At 38.6% G+C, this 18,947-nt stretch overlaps 1 protein-coding gene across 1 annotated transcript in view; it reads left to right on the top strand.

Annotated features, from left to right (window-relative positions):
- The window catches only part of LOC136857786 (microtubule-associated protein futsch), a 468,803-nt gene that overhangs the window by 222,662 nt on the left and 227,194 nt on the right, over positions 1–18,947 (top strand). Inside the window, exon 9 of the mRNA XM_067136704.2 lies at positions 3,968–4,143. Coding sequence (XP_066992805.2) covers positions 3,968–4,143 — 176 coding nt within the window. The remainder of the gene's footprint in view (positions 1–3,967; positions 4,144–18,947) is intronic.

Here is an 18,947-nt window from a genome sequence, read left to right as displayed (position 1 = left end):
TTTCCCCACTCGATACACACATAACAAAATTTACATATTGGACATTGGAGTATTACTTTATGAAACATACAAACCTTAACTTGCAAACTCTTTAGCTCTGCCATGCACCATGAGAGTCTAATCCTTTCCCATCTCCACATCTGATTTAGTGACAATTTTACAGAATGCTGTTATAAATTCACAAACGCTTTGTACACACAGTCAGGAGAACAATACCAGTAGACGGTGCTAATAGACGTCATTAAGGATTTTTGAGATTTTTAGTTTCTGTGAGGTGAGGTTAAACATGACATCTATGACAAGGGCAACATTCCAAACACTTCTCTTGGCAAGAGGCCAAGGCAATAATGTGGACAATATTTGTGTCAGGTTACTTTGAAAGGACTCTACCCTAACTCTTTCACCCTATACGATCATGCCATTAACCTCTTAAAGGGGTGTGATGGGTTCATTTGTCTACTAGTAGTTGTAACTCAGTTGGGTAATAACGAGTTAACTCGTCTAGATCCTTCAAAAACTGTTATCTGCTGGGTGGGAGGTGTTATCTCGTCTCTTTTTGTTGCTGAGTGTAGTTCTGTGATCGCTTTATAGATGTCGGTAGGTTCCAGACTTGCTGTGCCACACTGCATGGTAATATTTCATTGCATTTTCTTCCTTCCATAATTCCTAAGTGTGCTCATTTTGATGATGAAACTATTCTTCATCTCATTGATTTAGATGACGAATTAGATGAAAGATCTTTGGATAGCGAGAATCACACAAGTGGTGAAACTCGCAGAGAGCTTGCTTCTGTGCCATTGTAAATGGGGACTCATTCAAGAAAACTGATTTTGAACATTGTCGTACAATTCCTTTTGTAACATTGTATACAGTACGGTCCTTTACTTTTATTTTCCCCTGTTTACTTGCAATATTGTTAGAAGACAAATTCATATAGTGCAATAATAATGTGCCGTCCCCGTGGTGTAGGGGTAGCGTGCCTGCCTCTTACCCGGAGGCCCCGGGTTCGATTCCCGGCCAGGTCAGGGATTTTTACCTGGACCTGAGGGCTGGTTTGAGGTCCACTCAGCCTATGTAATTAGAATTGAGGAGCTATCTGACGGTGAGATAGCGACCCCAGTCTAGAAAGCCGAGATTAAATGCAGAGAGGATTCGTTATGCTGACCACACGACACCTCGTAATCTGCAGGCCTTCAGGCTGAGCAGCAGTCGCTTGGTAGGCCAAGGCCCTTCAAGGGCTGTAGTGCTATGGGGTTTGTTTGTTTTTGTAATAATAATGTACTTTATTATAATAGTGGCATCGTTTCATTGGTTGTTACTTAGCATCAGATTTAGTCTCATTATAATGTAGTTGCAAAAAAGTAAAATCAAATATTGAATTATGGTTTGAATTACTGAATGCAAATCAAAATAACCACTTTTCCCTTAGCAAAATCAAATGATCATAAATATGTGTCTCGGTTATAGCCATCAATCAACGACTGCTAATGTCAGATGACCACCAGCCATAAAACATGGCCTTTTACGGTTGTTAGGTAGCATTGTGTGACCATTCATCCATACCTTACATCATAGCCTACACGGTTGCTAGGGTTACACTTTCATCAAACTTTTTGTCACACTAACTTCCGTAATGCAGATTTTCAGGTGACCCCCACCAATAAGTCATATTAACTTCAAAACGCGCAGGACTGGATAACTCGCTATCCGTGAAGGCATGCACACATAGTGGGTGGAATGAGTTCCTTTGTCATTCGCAGAAGTGCATAATGGGCATGACAAGGTAACTCGTCACCCACATCATGCTAATGGGCGTATTGAAATAACTCGTTTTTAGTCAAAATAAATTCTCCGCTACGAATGTTCGTTTCTCAGTGGAAACTCCCTGGTTATGAGATTCCCTAGAATGTTAACATGAATAGGTATTTATGTTGAATTGAGAAGTCCTTTTTCTCTTTCCATTTGTCCTCAGACACATTATTTTTTAATACAAATTTTATGCTAATTATTTTCTGTGAATTTCAGTGCAGTTTTGCAGTTATTGCAAAATAAGTAAATTCAACTAAAATTGACCTTATCGCTTTAATTCACAAAAATGAAATTGCTATTTTCTGTATGGAAATCGTATGAATTGTGAAGATATCTCAAAATTGCTTCAAGATATTTTTTTTGCTTTTATTGTTAATGCAAAAAAGGTCATGCATCCAAGTATAGGACAGAATATATCATCATCATCATCATCATCATCATCATCATCATCATCATCATCATCTTCATCATCTTCATCTTCATTTCCCTTTACCCAGCTGTAGCCGTGTAGGGGCAAATATGTTTCCTCTCCACTTTCTTTGGTCTTTCCACGACTGCTCCTCCAACACTGTGTCCCAGTCCAGGTTTCTTTCTATAATACTGCGTTGGATTGTGTCCTTCCATCTCATTCGTGGTCAGGACAGAATATATTAATGTAGGTTTATTGTTAGGTTGGTCAATGGAACCTGTCTGTTACCTGTGACAAGCAGTGCAATTAACACTGCCATTATAAAAATATAAAAATTAAATTAAATTAAATTGATTGTCATAGAAATTGGAAATCAGAAACTTCTCAGGAGCAAGCAAACTTCGGGATCTGCTGTACTTGGCACTCAGCAAGACAAGGAATAGATTCTAAAGAGTCATCTTCAAGGACATTTTCCAGCAAGGGGATATTTGTCAGCCTATTTATTTATATTGAATGAAGAAAACTCAGTTGACTTTTCTGAAACTGCTTGTTTCTTTTCATGAACATGACCTCCATGTAACAAATCTTCATTCTATGTCAATAGGTAATTGATGAATTACATCTTCTGGTGTCAGTTCCTCTGTAACAAGAAGCTTGTAAATTATATATTGTTCAGTTCTGTTGTTGCATACTCTTGTTTTCATTGTCATGTCAATTAGTTTCAAAGGGATTTCAAGCTTTCATAATTTTGCGTATCTGTTCTGTGTTTATCAGTATGCATGCCTGATTAATCTGTCTTAAATCAACATGCATTTGACAGAACTGTTTTCTGAATCTTACTTGATTTTCTCTGAATAACACATCTAGACAGGAAGCAAAAATTCAATCTGAATTTTATTTTCCATAAAGTATGGTGATCCCTCACTACTTTCTACTCACTAACTTACCCTATTCATTACTTCTTGACCACATCTCATATATTAGTTCATGGACTACCTTCTTTGCCATCTCTCCTTCATATTTCAATAGGTCTAATTCTGTATCAAGTTTGCTTTGTGCTTAAGTATTTTCATCAGTATTATCTAGCGCTTTGATTGCTCATCTAACTTCTACAGTTGATGATGGTACTTCTTCCTCACTCGTCTCTATTTCATCCACATTGTTATTCATATTGTCAGGCTGAGCAGCTCAGGCAATACAGTGTTGGGCTTCAAGATGACAGGTTCAATCTCTGCTCAGTTTGGTAATATTTGAAGGTACTTGTGTCAACTGATTTACCAGCATGTAAAATTTCTTGCAGAACAAAATTCAGCACCTCAGCATCTCTGAAAACTGTAAATGTAGTCAGTGGGACGTGAAACCAATAACATTATTATGTTATTTGTTTTTCCTTGTTTTCTATCATTTACTTCATTTTCTCCGAACACCTAAAGGAAATACTATTAAAATTATTGTTGTGTTATTTGTTTTTCCTTCTTCTCTGTCATTTACCTCATATTCTCTGAACACCCAAGGGAAATATTATTAATTCTTTCTGAAGAAGCCATCTTTATTTACACTCTTTTTATGTATACATTTGCTTGCTTGGAGAAAAGAAAGGTAATGCATAATTTTGTACAATTGATAGATAGTTGGGTCTAATTCATTGGAGCCTCAGTTATTATTGTGGCACCATTTATGTTCTGTAAATGTTTTAACCATTGCCTTTATCATCAACTCTGTGTTAGAAGAGTTCTTTGTTGTTTTTAGATGAAGATGCTGAAGAGCCTGCTGACAAGTATGCATGCCAGAAGTGTGGCAAAAGTGATCACCCTGAGTGGATACTTCTATGTGATAAATGTGATTCTGGTTGGCATGGATCTTGCTTGAGGCCAGCTCTTCTTGTTATACCAGAAGGGGATTGGTTCTGCCCTCCATGTGAGCATGTAAGTGGTCTGCACTAATTTAATAAACATTCTTGGATTAGGTATCATCTTCACTTGTGAACTCTTTTTATTCTAGCACTTACCTTAACCTCTAAGTTCCGACGGTCTATATATGTGGACATCAGTTGTGAGCTAATTTCTCATGGGTTTTAATGCGGAATTTGTTGCGTAGCAACCACAATCCTCGTCTGTGGACCTCTTAGTTCACCGTGTTGCCACAGGAACACTGTAGTACTCATAAGTGTCACGTTAGGTTTAAATGTAAAGAGCAGTGCGTGGGAAGATGGCTTCCTCCCATCGTGCTGAAAGTAAATATATATTTCCCATTAAATAACTCAGAATCTTGCTAAGCTGATTTTTCTTCAGGGTTTTGTAGCATTTGTAGAGTATATGAATTAATTCAGTTTATCAATATAGTTAAGTGATACTGATATTTATCGCATAATGTGATGGTCCTCATACGTGGACCTCAGTTCAGTGGTAGATTATATTTTCTATAGGTTTTGCATGGGAGTGATAAGTAATAGCATCACAATTACCAAAAGATATTACAGGAAATACATTGTTTTATGACAAAATAACTTACTTTATGTTTATTCCTTCTTTACAGAAGGAAGATTTCTTGATGGAGGAGATATATGGGCTTGTTTTTGGAACCGATCACAATCGTTGCATTTGTCTTTCTTAGGGAACCGGAATGAGAGATTAAAATCTTTGTTGACATTTTTGGTATATGAGCATTCTTTTGCTACATTTTCTTCAGGGATTTTATTGGTCGGCATAGATTTTCCTCTTCGATCGCATGTAACTGCCCTGTTTATATTTTTGTACATAGAAATCCTGCCAATCTTGTCAGTGATACACAGTGTATTCAAAAACATAATTTTACACACAGGAATTAGTTCATCTTTATTTTCCAGTGTGTAGAGTTTTGTCATCTTCTCTCTGTAGAACTATCCATTCCTTTACGAGTTCTGTGTCTATTATTTGGAACTTCCTTCGCCAAGGTACCTATCATCTGACGTTTCTGGTCCCAAGACCTAGACTCCTTCCAGAAGCCGCCAGATATATATTTCCGTTCCTCTGCAGTTAATTTCTCAGCACATTTCATACCACACTTACAATGGAGGCTTAATTGTGCATGCTGAGACTTCCTTCCCACCCTTCACTGATTTATAAGGTGCCCCAATCAACCGGCTTCTTTTAGCACTATTTCTTTTCCAACTTGAGGGGTCTCTGATCCTTTATCTCCCATGATGTACTACTCCTTCTTTTACTTTTCCGTTAGTTGCAGGTAATAATGTAGAGTTTGAGGGATGTTCCACTATTCAACACATTGCAACTATTTATGAAATTATAAGAAGACCGGTTTCGACTCCCATGGAGTCATCATCAGTTCTTGGTGGAAATTAAATTAAGGGAAATCTGATAACAATCATCATAACGAAAAATCCATGCACCAATTGTGGTTGCATGGAAATACATCATTGAGTTGATAGATATAACCTTGAAATGCAATATACACTTGGCAAGGAGAACTTGGAGCTTAGAAAGTTCCCAGTTCTGGCGCTAACAGTCTTGTGTTCACAGAACTCGGAACAATGGAATTACATGTACTGGATTGAAAATAATTACAAAACACTATAAGGACACTTATAATGGTGTGGAAAACTTGGCTCTCTAAGAGCATTCTTGGATTTGACAGTCCTGTTTCTGTCTGAAAAAGATTGGATGAAATACACACCATGAAGCAAAATGTATAAAGACATAGATCTAGTCTAAACTGTTGCGCGTTCATGTACACAGAGCACTGGGAACACTTGTATTGTTTGATAACACACTCGTTCAAATGAAAACACTTATAACCATATGAAATATTGGCGTTAGTAGAACGTTTATGGGTTTGACTGTCCTGCTTCCCCTGGCTAAACTAGTGAAATAAATATACATTGAATGTTAAAGATAAACTACTTGGTATTTAAAGTTCTGGTTTTTGGTTACAAAAATTGTCATGTGTTCGTGGAACACAGATCAGAACTGCTGGTCCTGCTTCTGTCTGCTGGAAACTAATGCATTAACGCTGTTGAAATTAATTGATTGAAAGTTTATACACCAATGCGAAACACTTGGCACGTTAATATTCTTGGATCTGAGTAAAATATTGTTGTATGTTTACACAACTTGGCATAGACTTGTTGAGCGGTCTTGTCACAATCAACCAGAATATGTGAACCTTTAAAAAAAAAAAAAAAAAAAAAAACAGACCTGTTGACTATTACAACCACACATGAACTTATTAGTAGAATTAAGCTAGTAGAATTAAGCTGGTTGAAGAGGCTGGGGGAAGGAACATCCTTCAATATGGAATACTTGCTATTGTAGTTCTAACTGTCATCTCTATTGTTGTTGTAGTATGGTGATGGTATGGCCTTGGCTTATGGAAACGTACATTGAAGGTGTCTAAGGAAAAAGAGAAAGACAGAATGAGAAACTGTTGTGTGTATGTGTGTGTTCGAGTTAAAATGAAATGTTGTTTTTATTAATTTACTAACTCCGTATCCACTCGTGCTGACCAGCCGTTTGAAGAGTGGGTTGCAATCTGTTCAACTGTGCTTGTGTGTGTGTGCGTGTGGTGCTATTGTTGGTTGGGAGAGAGGGGTGGGGAGGTGTGGGCCCTCTCTCACACACCCCTTCCACACCTCAACCAACAGCGTTAATGCATTGGTTTCCAGTAGACAGAAGCAGGACCAGCAGTTGTATTCTGTGTTCCACGAACACATGATTATTTTTGTAACCAGAAACCAGAACTTTAAATACCAAGTAGTTTATCTTTAACATTCAATGTATATTTATTTCACTAGTTTAGTCAGGGGAAGCAGGACAGTCAAACCCATAAACGTTCTAGTAATGCCAATATTTCATATGGTTATAAGTGTTTTCATCTGAACGAGTGTGTTATCAAACAATACAAGTGTTCCCAGTGTTCTGTGTACATTAACGTGCGACAGTTTAGACTAGATCTATGTCTTTATACATCTTGCTTCATGGTGTGTATTTCATCCAATCTTTTTCAGACAGAAATAGGAATGTCAAATCCAAGAATGCTCTTAGAGAGCAAAGTTTTCCACACCATTATAAGTGTCCTTATTGTGTTTTGTAATTATTTTCAATCCAGTACATGTAATTCCATTGTTCCGAGTTCTATGAACACAAGACTGTTAGCGCCAGAACTGGGAACTTTCTAAGCTCCAAGTTCTCCTTGCCAAGTGTATGTTGCATTTCAAGGTTATATCTATCAACTCAATGATGTATTTCCATGCAACCACCTATAGGTGCATTAATTTTTCGTTATGATGATTGTTATCAGATTTCCCTTAATTTAATTTTCACCAAGAACTGATGATGACTCCATGGGAGTCGAAACTGGTCTTCTTATAATTTAATAAATTGTTGCAATGTGTTAAATGGTGGAACATCCCTCAAACTCAACATTATTGGTTAAACGTCAAAACGGAAATGAAGATCGTAACTTACGATAGTTGCAGGTAACTCGCATGCCTCTATTGAGTTATTTTGACATTCTCAAATTTAAATTTTTTAAAAATGTAAATAATGTTAATAATAATATTAATAATAATTATAATTGGTGTAATGTCGTGGGTACAAAAAATCAAACTGACCATCTAGAGAAAGCCCACTACTTTCACTGTCTTCAGGTTCGGAGTTTGGGTCCAAGTCAGAGAAGTTGGATGCAATGTCATCGTGCAAGTCTTCCATATGTTTGTAATCCACAGGTTTCTCATGTGAATGCTTGCTGCCCAGTGTCTCTTCACCTGAGAATATATATTTTTTTTACATTAGCAATATGCAATATTTGTTGTGGAAGTTTAGGGGCTAAGTTTAATATTGATAAATAGCACTAAAATATTAATAATAACGATGATTAAGATATTACTAAGAATACAGCAGACGTTAATGGGATCTAATTTTAATCAGTTCAAGTTAGTGTTACTTCATTCTATACATCAAAGTTGGTGATTAGGGCCTAACTCCACAAAGCATAGTCAGTAACAAAATGTAGGCTAATACGGAACTCTTTGGTAAGAAACATAATATATTTACCTCTCACTTCACGTGCTTGCTTCAGAGCAAGTTGCAGTATCATCTTCTCTCTTGAATATTCTTTTTGTGTATGTTAAAACACTGAAGTCTCACGAAACTTTTTACTTCTTGTAGCTTACAGTATTTCACTGTTGTTGTTTTCACGCTAATTTGCATGCGATAATTCTGGTCCTTGATATTTCCATAACACAAGATAACGTTCACAGTAATAAGCACACTTCATTATTGTACTTCAATAATGTAGGCATAAGGCGAATGTCTATTGACTCTTTCTTTCCACGGAGAAATTACTTAGAAGAAAAAAGGCGGTTGTCCCACATGCACGCACTTTCCATCTTAAAAGCATTCTGGACTACCGTCTTTATGCCACACTAAATCCACAGGAAATGGCAACAGGACAACCACCTTAATTATATACATGCAGTCTATTATACCGAACACAAAAATGGCCTTAACTCAGAATCACAAAAAATAGACAAACGTGCCCCTCAGAAATGGAATTGTGAAGTTTCAAGGATCGAGGGCAACAGTGATGATATTAACCTCGTAATTGGGCATGATGTGTATATGTTCGTACGCTGAATGTTACAGGGTAATGGGCATGACGAATATATACGTACTGTCCCCGTTTTACCATCAAGGTAATTTGCCCCAGACTAGTCAGCTGATCCCAGGCGTGCTCAGTCCGAAATATGATAAAAATAATGCCCTAAAAATACATACACCCTGGATCTTGATGGGGAACATATAACTAAATACGGACACGGTGAGGTCAATCAAAACTACAAATAAAGCAAGGCGAAGCATGACATCAGTTTTGGAGAAAAATATGTTTATTAAAAGTAAACAAGATAAATATTTTAAAAAAATAGCAAAAGTATCAAATAATCCAGACTTACATGACTCAGATTGTTTTTGTTCTTTCCAGCTGGTTAAAGTCCATCTTGAGAATCAGAATATATTACAAATATACAGTGTATGCCGACACACATACTTAACATATCAAATCAAATCTTGAAGTTTCATTAATTTTAACACATGGGCTTGCGTGCTCGCACCACGCTCCTGGCTTTTACTTTTTTGTTAACGCTTTTAACTGTAGATGAGTACGTTCCCCATTTCTGCACACTTGACATTGTAGTGGGGTCCCTAACCTTAAGTAAAGACGTGATCTAATGCGCAGAAGGGGTGGGGGGATCTAACTGTACAATATATAACACGCTGAGTGGTAAAACATCCTACGCACAAAATATACCTCTCGAGCCATGAACAATCTCATGAGCATAACAAACGATGTGGATAGGAGCCACACAAACAAAAACATGTAAATGGCAATATATACATTCCAAGAAACAAAAACATGTCATATTTTCGAGGGCTCACTAAGAAAAGCATGCGGCATTCACGCAGCACGCATCCACTCAAAGCCTCAATGGAAATAAAGGAAACATAATTACACTTTAAGCAACACTTCCTATTCAACGCAGGTTCCTGAAAAATAATTACATGATACAAAATCAATAAAAAAAAGTGACAGAGTAGGCTTTACCTCTCAACACTTATTTCAACGTTGTAACCTGGAAGAGATGACATGACACAAAATATTCCTTTGCGGTTATATCATAAAGGAAAATCCGAAACAAACGTCGCAATATAAAACTCGTCAACTACAACAACCGTAGAGACATGGACAGAAACAATAAAATCATGAAGTATAGGCTGCTCAAATAAAACTCTCCTCGGTAGACAAACATATCACCCTCGCCAACACATGGCGGAATGACTCAAAGTGGAGATCTACGTCTCCTAAAATAAAGCAGCAATACCAAAACCATAGGGTCCAACCCTATACACATGCTGCTCAACAGTCTACCGGAGGCAAGTCACACAATCAAGAAAATGCAGGCCTTTCAGATGAGGGACGCGTTCTCTTACTCAAAATCACACAAATAATATCTCATGTCCTAAAGTTGCGTAAAACTTAAGAAATATGAAGGACGTCGTCTAACATTCGCCCGCATGAAAAGAAACAAGACTGCGCTGCTCACACAAATAAAGCACTCGCGCACAAAGTAAACATGAATAATAAATGGCAACTCTGTAATAAATATGATGAACTGAAACTAAGAAATTGCCACATTGACAATCAATCATGTCTGAACATCAGAAAGTTACTGAAATATCTCAATCCAACATCGCGCGAAACTCATATTGATAATAATAATAATAATAATAATAATAATAATAATAAATATTAAGTTGATAATAATAATAATACATTTTACAGAAATGTTGTTCTGATATTCGGAACTCGAAATACGAAACTGCGTTTGTGGAACTCGTGAACCAATAATTAATTTACAACCTAGATATACAAAATAGTCGTGAAGATGACGCTAACAACTTCGTGGATCCATACTCCACCGTCTTGCACACTCTCATTCACACATCATGCAACAAATCCCAGAAAACGTGACGGCATGTTTTCTTACACTTTGAGCTCCCATTAATAATACATTAATCTAGTCCTTCCTGACTTTAATTTGAATCCACCGGGTGAGTTGGCCGTGCGCGTAGAGGCGCGCAGCTGTGAGGTTGCATCCGGGAGATAGTAGGTTCGAATCCCACTATCGGCAGCCCTGAAAATGGTTTTCCGTGGTTTCCCATTTTCACACCAGGCAAATGCTGGGGCTGTACCTTAATTAAGGCCACGGCCGCTTCCTTCCAACTCCTAGACCTTTCCTATCCCATCGTCGCCATAAGACCTATCTGTGTCGGTGCGACGTAAAGCCCCTAGCAAAAAGTAATTTGAATCCTTATATACAATTACAATTAAGCCCTGAGACGTACACAGCATCTCAAACATCAAAGCAAACAAATCAAAATATTATATCAGGCTAAAATAAGAAACTGACTCGTAAAGAAATGACACTAACCACTCAGCTAAATAAATCAGAATAAAATGTAAGAAAGCAAGCTGTGATCTCATGCAAACGGTCCACATTTATGTTACAATTTATATTTACATTAACAAGCTTCCTATCATTTACTTTAAATGGGACGTAGACCTTCCAAACAAAGCTACATCTACAGAAATTAAATATCAAACTAACCTATTCCCTTTTGCAACATTAAACACGTTCACACTCACATAATTACATTAAAACACTATACTCATCTTTATGTTGACTTATGGCCGCTCATCCTCAGGAGACAGCCGACCCATCTTGCTTTTAGCCCGCCATATCGATGATAATGCTGCCTTCAGAAAAGACTTGGACCAGTCCTTTTGTCTCCATCGAGGGGTAGAAAGTTGATGCCGTATTTTCCGTTGCTGCTTCTGCTTCAGGATGTCATCTAAAACATTTCCTCGTTCACGATGTAGAAACTATGTCAAGATCAACCGGCTGGTTACGAGAATACTACAGCCAGGGTAAATTCCACCGACCATGAAACCAGTTTCCATTCAGTCGCGGAACTGCTTCTCTTATCTACTCCCGTAACTAGGTCAAATATTTGCCATTTATAAAAGGCTGGACTGGAAATTGTTAAAGTTTACGCCCTCGGAAAACTATTTACACAAGTAGGCTACTATGTGTTTTGAAATTATTAAATGGAACTGTTCTCTCCCTTTGGTAATCATAAGTTAAATGCCATTTTCCCAGTATTAGAAAACTTGAATATATCAAATGCAAACTGAGCATCTTCCAACAAAATCTTACGAGTCCCCACACCATCACTCGCGTAAGTAAAAACTTCTTACGATGTTACCTGCACAGAATCTCGCCGAATAATAGGGTAACTAACTGATGCAGTCATTGTTTTTATTAACTCGTCCTTGAAGACGCCATCGTATCCTCGATTGGGGCCATCTCTTCCCTAGACCAATGCCTCGCCATATCGACAGTGGCTCTATCATTTCATTGGCTCAACATATCGCGTACCTGACGCTTACTTCAAACATCTCTTATAAGCGACCCTAGCCTCTCGCCCGGGCATCCGAAATGTTGTCCGTTGGAATTCTATAGTTCCCTTGTTCGGCTTTGTGTGCGTAGTGTCTAAATTCCACCTTCCAAACTTTGCTGGCTAGCAAACAAACCCGAGCTCCACGCTTCCTGCAGAAATTGCGACGTGCTGCTGAATGTAGATGTTTCCTGCCAGTTACTAGTACTTAATAAAATGAAATATTCTCTGTACATTCGAATAAATGACTGATTAATTAAATGAGCACTTCAGTAACGGCTCAGTACTTGTCTTTTTACCGTGAATATCTCCTGGGTATGACAAGCTACTTTACTGTGTCTTGTATTGTTGTCTTAATTGATGTTTTTCCCGCACAATGGCAACAAGTACCACACGTCATGCTTCTTGAAGCTTATTTGTTTTTATTTTACAACTGTGCGGTGCAACTTGTCTGCAGTAGGCCAAATATGGCAGCATCTAGTTCAAAACACTCGAAGAAGACGAGATTATTCAACACTTAGAGGATGATTGTGACAATTTATCTTCTCAGAAATCCGAAGATCAGTGGTTTGATATAGATGGTGAGTCTGATGGTGGTCAGAAAATGAGAATGAAGAACAGGATGAACAACATGACGAATCGGATGAAGGCGAAGTGCTAGACATGTTAAACCTCTCCCGCCGCGTTGTGTTTCATGTCAGAAATTTGTATTTTGTGGTGCTAGTAGTGTAAATGTGGACTTCGACAATGAATCCAATATGTTGGAATATTTTGAACAGTTCATAGGTGATGATATGTTTCAACTTATTGCCGAACAGACCAGTGTGTATGCTAAACAGTTTTTAAAAGCCCACCTGAACTTGCAACCACGGTCATAAGCGAGAGATTGGGTGGATACAAATCCAACTGAGATAAAAATAATTGAACTTTTAATGCTGCAGGGGATAGTTTATAAGCCAGAAAACAGTATGTACTTCTCAAAACGGAAAAGTATCGCAACCCCTTACTTTTCAAAAATTATCTCTGAGAAAAGATTTCATCTTCTCCTGAAGTTCCTTCATTTCTCTGACAATTCCAAATTTGATCCTAACCTGCACAATAAAAAGCTCTATAAAATTCAGTCTGGTACTTGATCACCTATAATCAAGGTTTTCTTCCGTATACACTCCTGAGCAAAACATATGTGTCGATGAGTCCCTCCTTCTGTGGAAAGGATGATTGGGCTGGGTGCAATTTATTCCATCTAAAAGAATCAGATTTGGCTTGAAATTCTATAAACTTTGTAAAAGTGGGTCTGGTTATCTGTGGAATTTTGTAGTTTATACTGGCAACGAAACAGTGTATGGTCAAAGATATCCTGGTGAGAAAATTTCATCCAGAATTGTACTAGAACTTACTCACAGCATTCTAGACAATGGCTATTGCCTCTATCTTGACAATTGGTATACTAGTCCAAGACTAGTTGACACACTGTGTAGCAGAAATACTGATGTGGGGACTAAAGGGATGTTACCTTGGTCAGCACATTTCATGATGATAGCATGAGCGATGTTCAGACGAGGAAAGGAGTAATCCATAAACCATCCCTTGTTCTAGATTACAAGAAGAATATGGGAGGAGTGGATAAAAATGATGGCCAAGTTCCCAGCTACAAACTTGCCAAAGAACGCCTATAGAAATATTACCAGAAGATGTTCCGTTACCTGATGGACCTGGCATGTTTGAATGCGTTTTTAATTTATCAGAAAAAAGGAGGACACCTACGTAGACTGGACTTTCAACTGACCTTAGCAGAGGACTTATCTTCAACCAGAACGTCCTTCAAAACCACCAACACCTTCTCGACTACTTGGGCGCTGCTTGCCCGATTTTGTTGTGGATACATCGAAGAAGAGACCCACTAGAAGATGTGCAGTGTGTTGGAAGAATGGAAAGAGGAAAGAGTCCATGATCTGGTGCCCTGATTGTGAGAAGGCACTTTATGCTGCACTGTACTTCAGGCATTTTCATACAGACAAATCAGTGCAGTTCTAGTGAGGTAAATGAAGTAACTGACCGTGAAGTTAATGTAAAATCTTTCACGATGTCACTAACATGATGTGTAATTCATAACTATTCCTTTCTTTTATTTGTTTTAATTTCAGGTGCTAACATATGAACAAAACGCTCACATTTCAACCAGGTAAATGACCTTGCAGTTAATGTAAAAATGGTTAAAAATTTCTCTAACATCAAACTTAATTAAAACTCCTTTATTTTACTTTTTGTATCACAGATGAATGATATTAATGATATTACTAACTCTTCTGCCTATCCTGCCGTGTAACAACAATCTGCTGAAAAAATACTCAGGGCAGGTTACATCAAGCACATCAGTAATACCCAGTTAAGAGGGTAATAATGGATGTGTCACAGAGGTTTTGGGTATGAAGTGGAACAAGAGGTTGGACACAACGGGAGTTTATATTGTTGTTCACTTTTGAATTCTCCCAAGATAGTGTAGTCACCAAGAGAATTCTACTCTCAGTGATAAAGAAAATTTATGACGTCATTGGATTTCTCGCCCTTGCACTTGTTGTCCCATTTAAATCATTGCTACAAGAGTCATAAAAACTGGAAGCTCCAAAGAAATTAAAAAAAGAAAAAAATTAAGTCAAATTGGGACTCCTCTCTGTCATGTAATTTCAAAGGGGTTCAACCAGCGTTAACGTGAAATTGACCACTTGGAGGGAATAGAGATTCAAAAACTGGTAACTGGTGGAAAAATAGATAATAGTCATTACATACTTTTGTATGTCATCACGCCTACGGAGCAGTAGTGTATCTCAGAACTAAGGATGACAAGGCTCAAATAGCCCCTCTCAAAAGTATCACTATTCCTCAACAAGAATTCTTAGGTTGCGTTATAGAGAGCTGTCTTACTTCATTAGTCAGATCGCCGGGCAGAGTGGCTGAGACGGTTGAGGTGCTGGCCTTCTGACTCCAACATGGCAGGTTCGATACTGGCTCAGTCCGGTGGTATTTGAAGGTGCTCATATACGTCAGCCTCGTGTCAGTAGATTCACTGGCACGTAAAAGAACTCCTGCAGGACTAGATTCCGGCACCTCGGCGTCTCCGAAAACCGTAAAAGAGTAGTGAGTGGGACGTAAAGCAAATAGCATTATTATTATTATTATTAGCATTAGTCAAATCATCTCTCTCTTTAGAATATGTGAAAGGTTACTTTTGGAGTGATTCCACAACTGTGCTTGCATGGATTAGAAGAAATGAACCATGGGGTACGTTTGTTGGCAACAGAGTCAAGGAAATAAGACAGCTGAATGTCCCACAACACTGGAGGCATGTACCTGGAGTTTATAATCCTGCAGACTTACTATCTATCGGAATTGGTCAATTCCAACTGGTGCAAGGGACCCCTCTGGCTGAGGGGCCCTGAAGAGAGGTGGCCTGTTTATTACACCAGTAAAGGCAAACAAGACGAGGATGTCATTGTTTCAGAAAGAGAAAAGAAAAAAACACACAGACGAGCCTGTGACAATGATGGGGATTGATTTAAAGAGATTTCACCTATTCTCAAAGAGTAATTTCCTCGAAAAGGTGACACAGTTTGTGGATTGAAAGTAATTTGAGACAGAAAAGGACTGGTCCGTGTGAAGACAAACATACAATGAAGAATGACATCTTAAATTTCAGATTCCCCTTGTTATTGCCCACAAATCATGCTGTAGTTTATGTTGTTCTTTGATCAAAACATCAAGTTTAGTGTCATGCTGGCATACAATTTCTCCTTGTACAGCTGAGGAAAAAGTTTTGGATCATTCAGAGTAGAAGAGTCATTAGAAATGTGATATCCAAATGCATGCAGTGCAAGCGACATAGAGCTAAACGAGTACACTCTACAAGATCGTATCAAGGATGCTGCAATATTTGAAATTACTGGAATTGATCTAGCCGGACCATTGATTATCAGTCAATCAGTCACTACTGATCTGCATTTAGGGCGGTCGCCCAGGTTGCAGATTTCCTATCTGTTGTTTTACTAGCCTTTTCTTAAATGATTTCAAAGAAATTGGAAATTTGTTGAACACCTTCCTTGGTAAGTTATTCCAATCCCTAACTCACCTTCCTGTGAAAATGAAAATTTGCCCCAATTTGTCCTCTTGAATTTCAACTTTATATTGTAATCTTCCCTACTTTTAAAGACACCACTCAAACTTATTCATCTGCTAATGTCGTTCCACGCCATCTTTCCACTGACTGCTCGGAACATACTATATCACATACCAGTTAGTCGAGCAGCTCGCCTCCTTTCTCCCAAGTCTTCCCAGCCCAACTTTGCAACATTTTTGTAACGCTACTCTTTTGTTGGAAATCACCCAGAACAAATCGAGCTGATTTTCTTTAGATATTTTCCATTTCTCCAATCAAGTAATCCTGGTGATGGTCCCATATACTGGAACCATACTCTAGTCGGGGTCTTACCAGAGACGTATATGCCCTCTCCTTTACATCCTTACTACAACCCCTAAACACCCTCATAACCATGTGCAGAGATGTGTACGCTTTATTTACAATCCATTTGATTACCCCAATGAAGATATTTCCTTATATTAACCCCTAGGTACTTACAATGATTCCCATAAGGAACTTTCACCCCATCAACGTAGTAATTAAAACTGAGAGGACTTTTCCTATTTGTGAAACTCACAATCTTACTTTTAACCCCGTTTATTAACATACCATTGCGTACTGTCCACTTCACAACATTATCAAGGTCATTTTGCAGTTGCTCACAATCTTGTGACTTATTTATTACTTGATAGAATATAACATTATCTGCAAAAAGCCTTATGTCTGATACTACTTCTTTACTCATATCATTTATGTATATATATATATATATATATATAAGAAAACATAAAGGTCCAATGATAGAATTATTGGAGTAAATGTGGGACCTTGGTAATTTTAAGAAATGAAGTTGGGGTTTGGCTAAATTTTGGGAATGTGGAAGTTAGAGGTAGGTTTAAAATGGGAGTTCATTGATGTCGATGGTGTAGAATGATAAGGGTAAGCCAGGCTGAGTGGGTCAGATGGTTGAGGCGCTGGCCTTCTGATCCCAACTTGTCAGGTTTGATCCTGGCTCAGTTTGGTGGTATTTGAAGGTGCTGAAATACATTAGCTTTGTGTTGGTGGATTTGCTGGCACGTAAAAGAACTTCTACAGGGCTAAATTCTGGAACCTTTACGTCTCTGAAAACCATAAAAGTAGTTAGTGGGACGTTAAAAAACCAATAACATTACTATTATTGATGGGGGTAAGGAGGTGAATATTCATAAATAGGAGGATTATCTGTGTCCAATAGCACAAGGTGACATCCTGATGTGTAAGGTTTATGTTAGTTAACGATTTGCTTTGAGGTGGTCATATTGTACGTAGGTGCTTTGAAAAGTTCTCAGAATGTACTAGAATTAAATATCTTACCTCGGTGGAACTGCTTTTATTTTTCAACATAGTCTCCCTGTAGACTAATGCATTTGGTCCAGCAATGTTCCAATGCCTTGATCCCATCTCGAAAATGGGATTCCTCCAGGCCTGCAAAATACCTCTCCAATTCAGCTGTCATTTCTTCCCCTGTAGAAAATCTCCGCCCACCGAGGAAAATTTTCAGCTTGGGGAATAGATGAAAGTCTGATAGTGCCAAATCAGGTGAATAAGGTGGATGTGGCAACAAATCGTACCCCAGTTCATGACGTTTTGCCATGGCAATAACACTTGTGTGCGGCGGAGCGTTGTCCTGATGAAAGATGACCTTTTTTCCTTGCCAAGCCAGGCCTTGTTTCGCGTATCTTTTCCTGTAGTTGGTCTAGGAGGTTTGCATAGTATCGCCCCGTAATTGTTTGGCCAGTAGGAAGATAATCTATCAGCAGAATGCCTTTTGCGTCCCAGAAAACTGAGGCCATGACCTTTCCGACCGAACGCACTGCCTTTGCTTTCTTTGGTGGTGGTGGTGAATCAGCATGTTTCCACTGCTTTGACTGCTGTTTTGTCTCTGGGGTATAGTAGTGGACCCAAGTTTCATCTGTAGTCACAAACCGGCGCAAAAAATCTTGTTGGTTGCACTGAAAACGGGCCAGACTTTGTTCGGACATTTCCAATCTGGTGCGTTTATTGTCCAGTGTCAAGAGCCGCGGCACCCATCTTGCGGATAATTTTTTCATACCCAATTCTTCGGTTAAAATATAATATGCCCGTTCAGAAGACATACCTACAGCTTCAGCAATCTCCCGCACTTTCTGTCGACGATCCTCCATGACCATTTTATGCACTTTAGCAATAAATTCTGGAGTCGTAACACTTTTTGGCCGTCCACTATGCGGATCATCATCCAAGCTCTCCCGACCAAATTTAAACTCGCTGGTCCACTTGGCAACAGTTGAAAATGAAGGAACAGAGTCCCCCAGTGTGTTCTGAAAGTCAGCACGAATTTCCTTTGCTTTCATACCTTTCTTTGCAAAGTATTTAATACCGGGCGAGTTGGCTGTGTGCGTAGAGGCGCGCGGCTGTGAGCTTCCATCCAGGAGATAGTAGGTTCGAATCCCACTATCGGCAGCCCTGAAGATGGTTTTCCGTGGTTTGCCATTTTCACACCAGGCAAATGCTGGGGCTGTACCTTAATTAAGGCCACGGCCGCTTCCTTTCAACTCCTAGGCCTTTC

The sequence above is a fragment of the Anabrus simplex genome, chromosome 1, assembly GCF_040414725.1.
Source record: "Anabrus simplex isolate iqAnaSimp1 chromosome 1, ASM4041472v1, whole genome shotgun sequence".
NCBI classification, from domain to species: Eukaryota; Metazoa; Arthropoda; class Insecta; order Orthoptera; family Tettigoniidae; genus Anabrus; species Anabrus simplex.
Note: the sequence above shows the minus strand (reverse complement) of the source record. Positions and strands in the feature narration are given on the sequence as shown.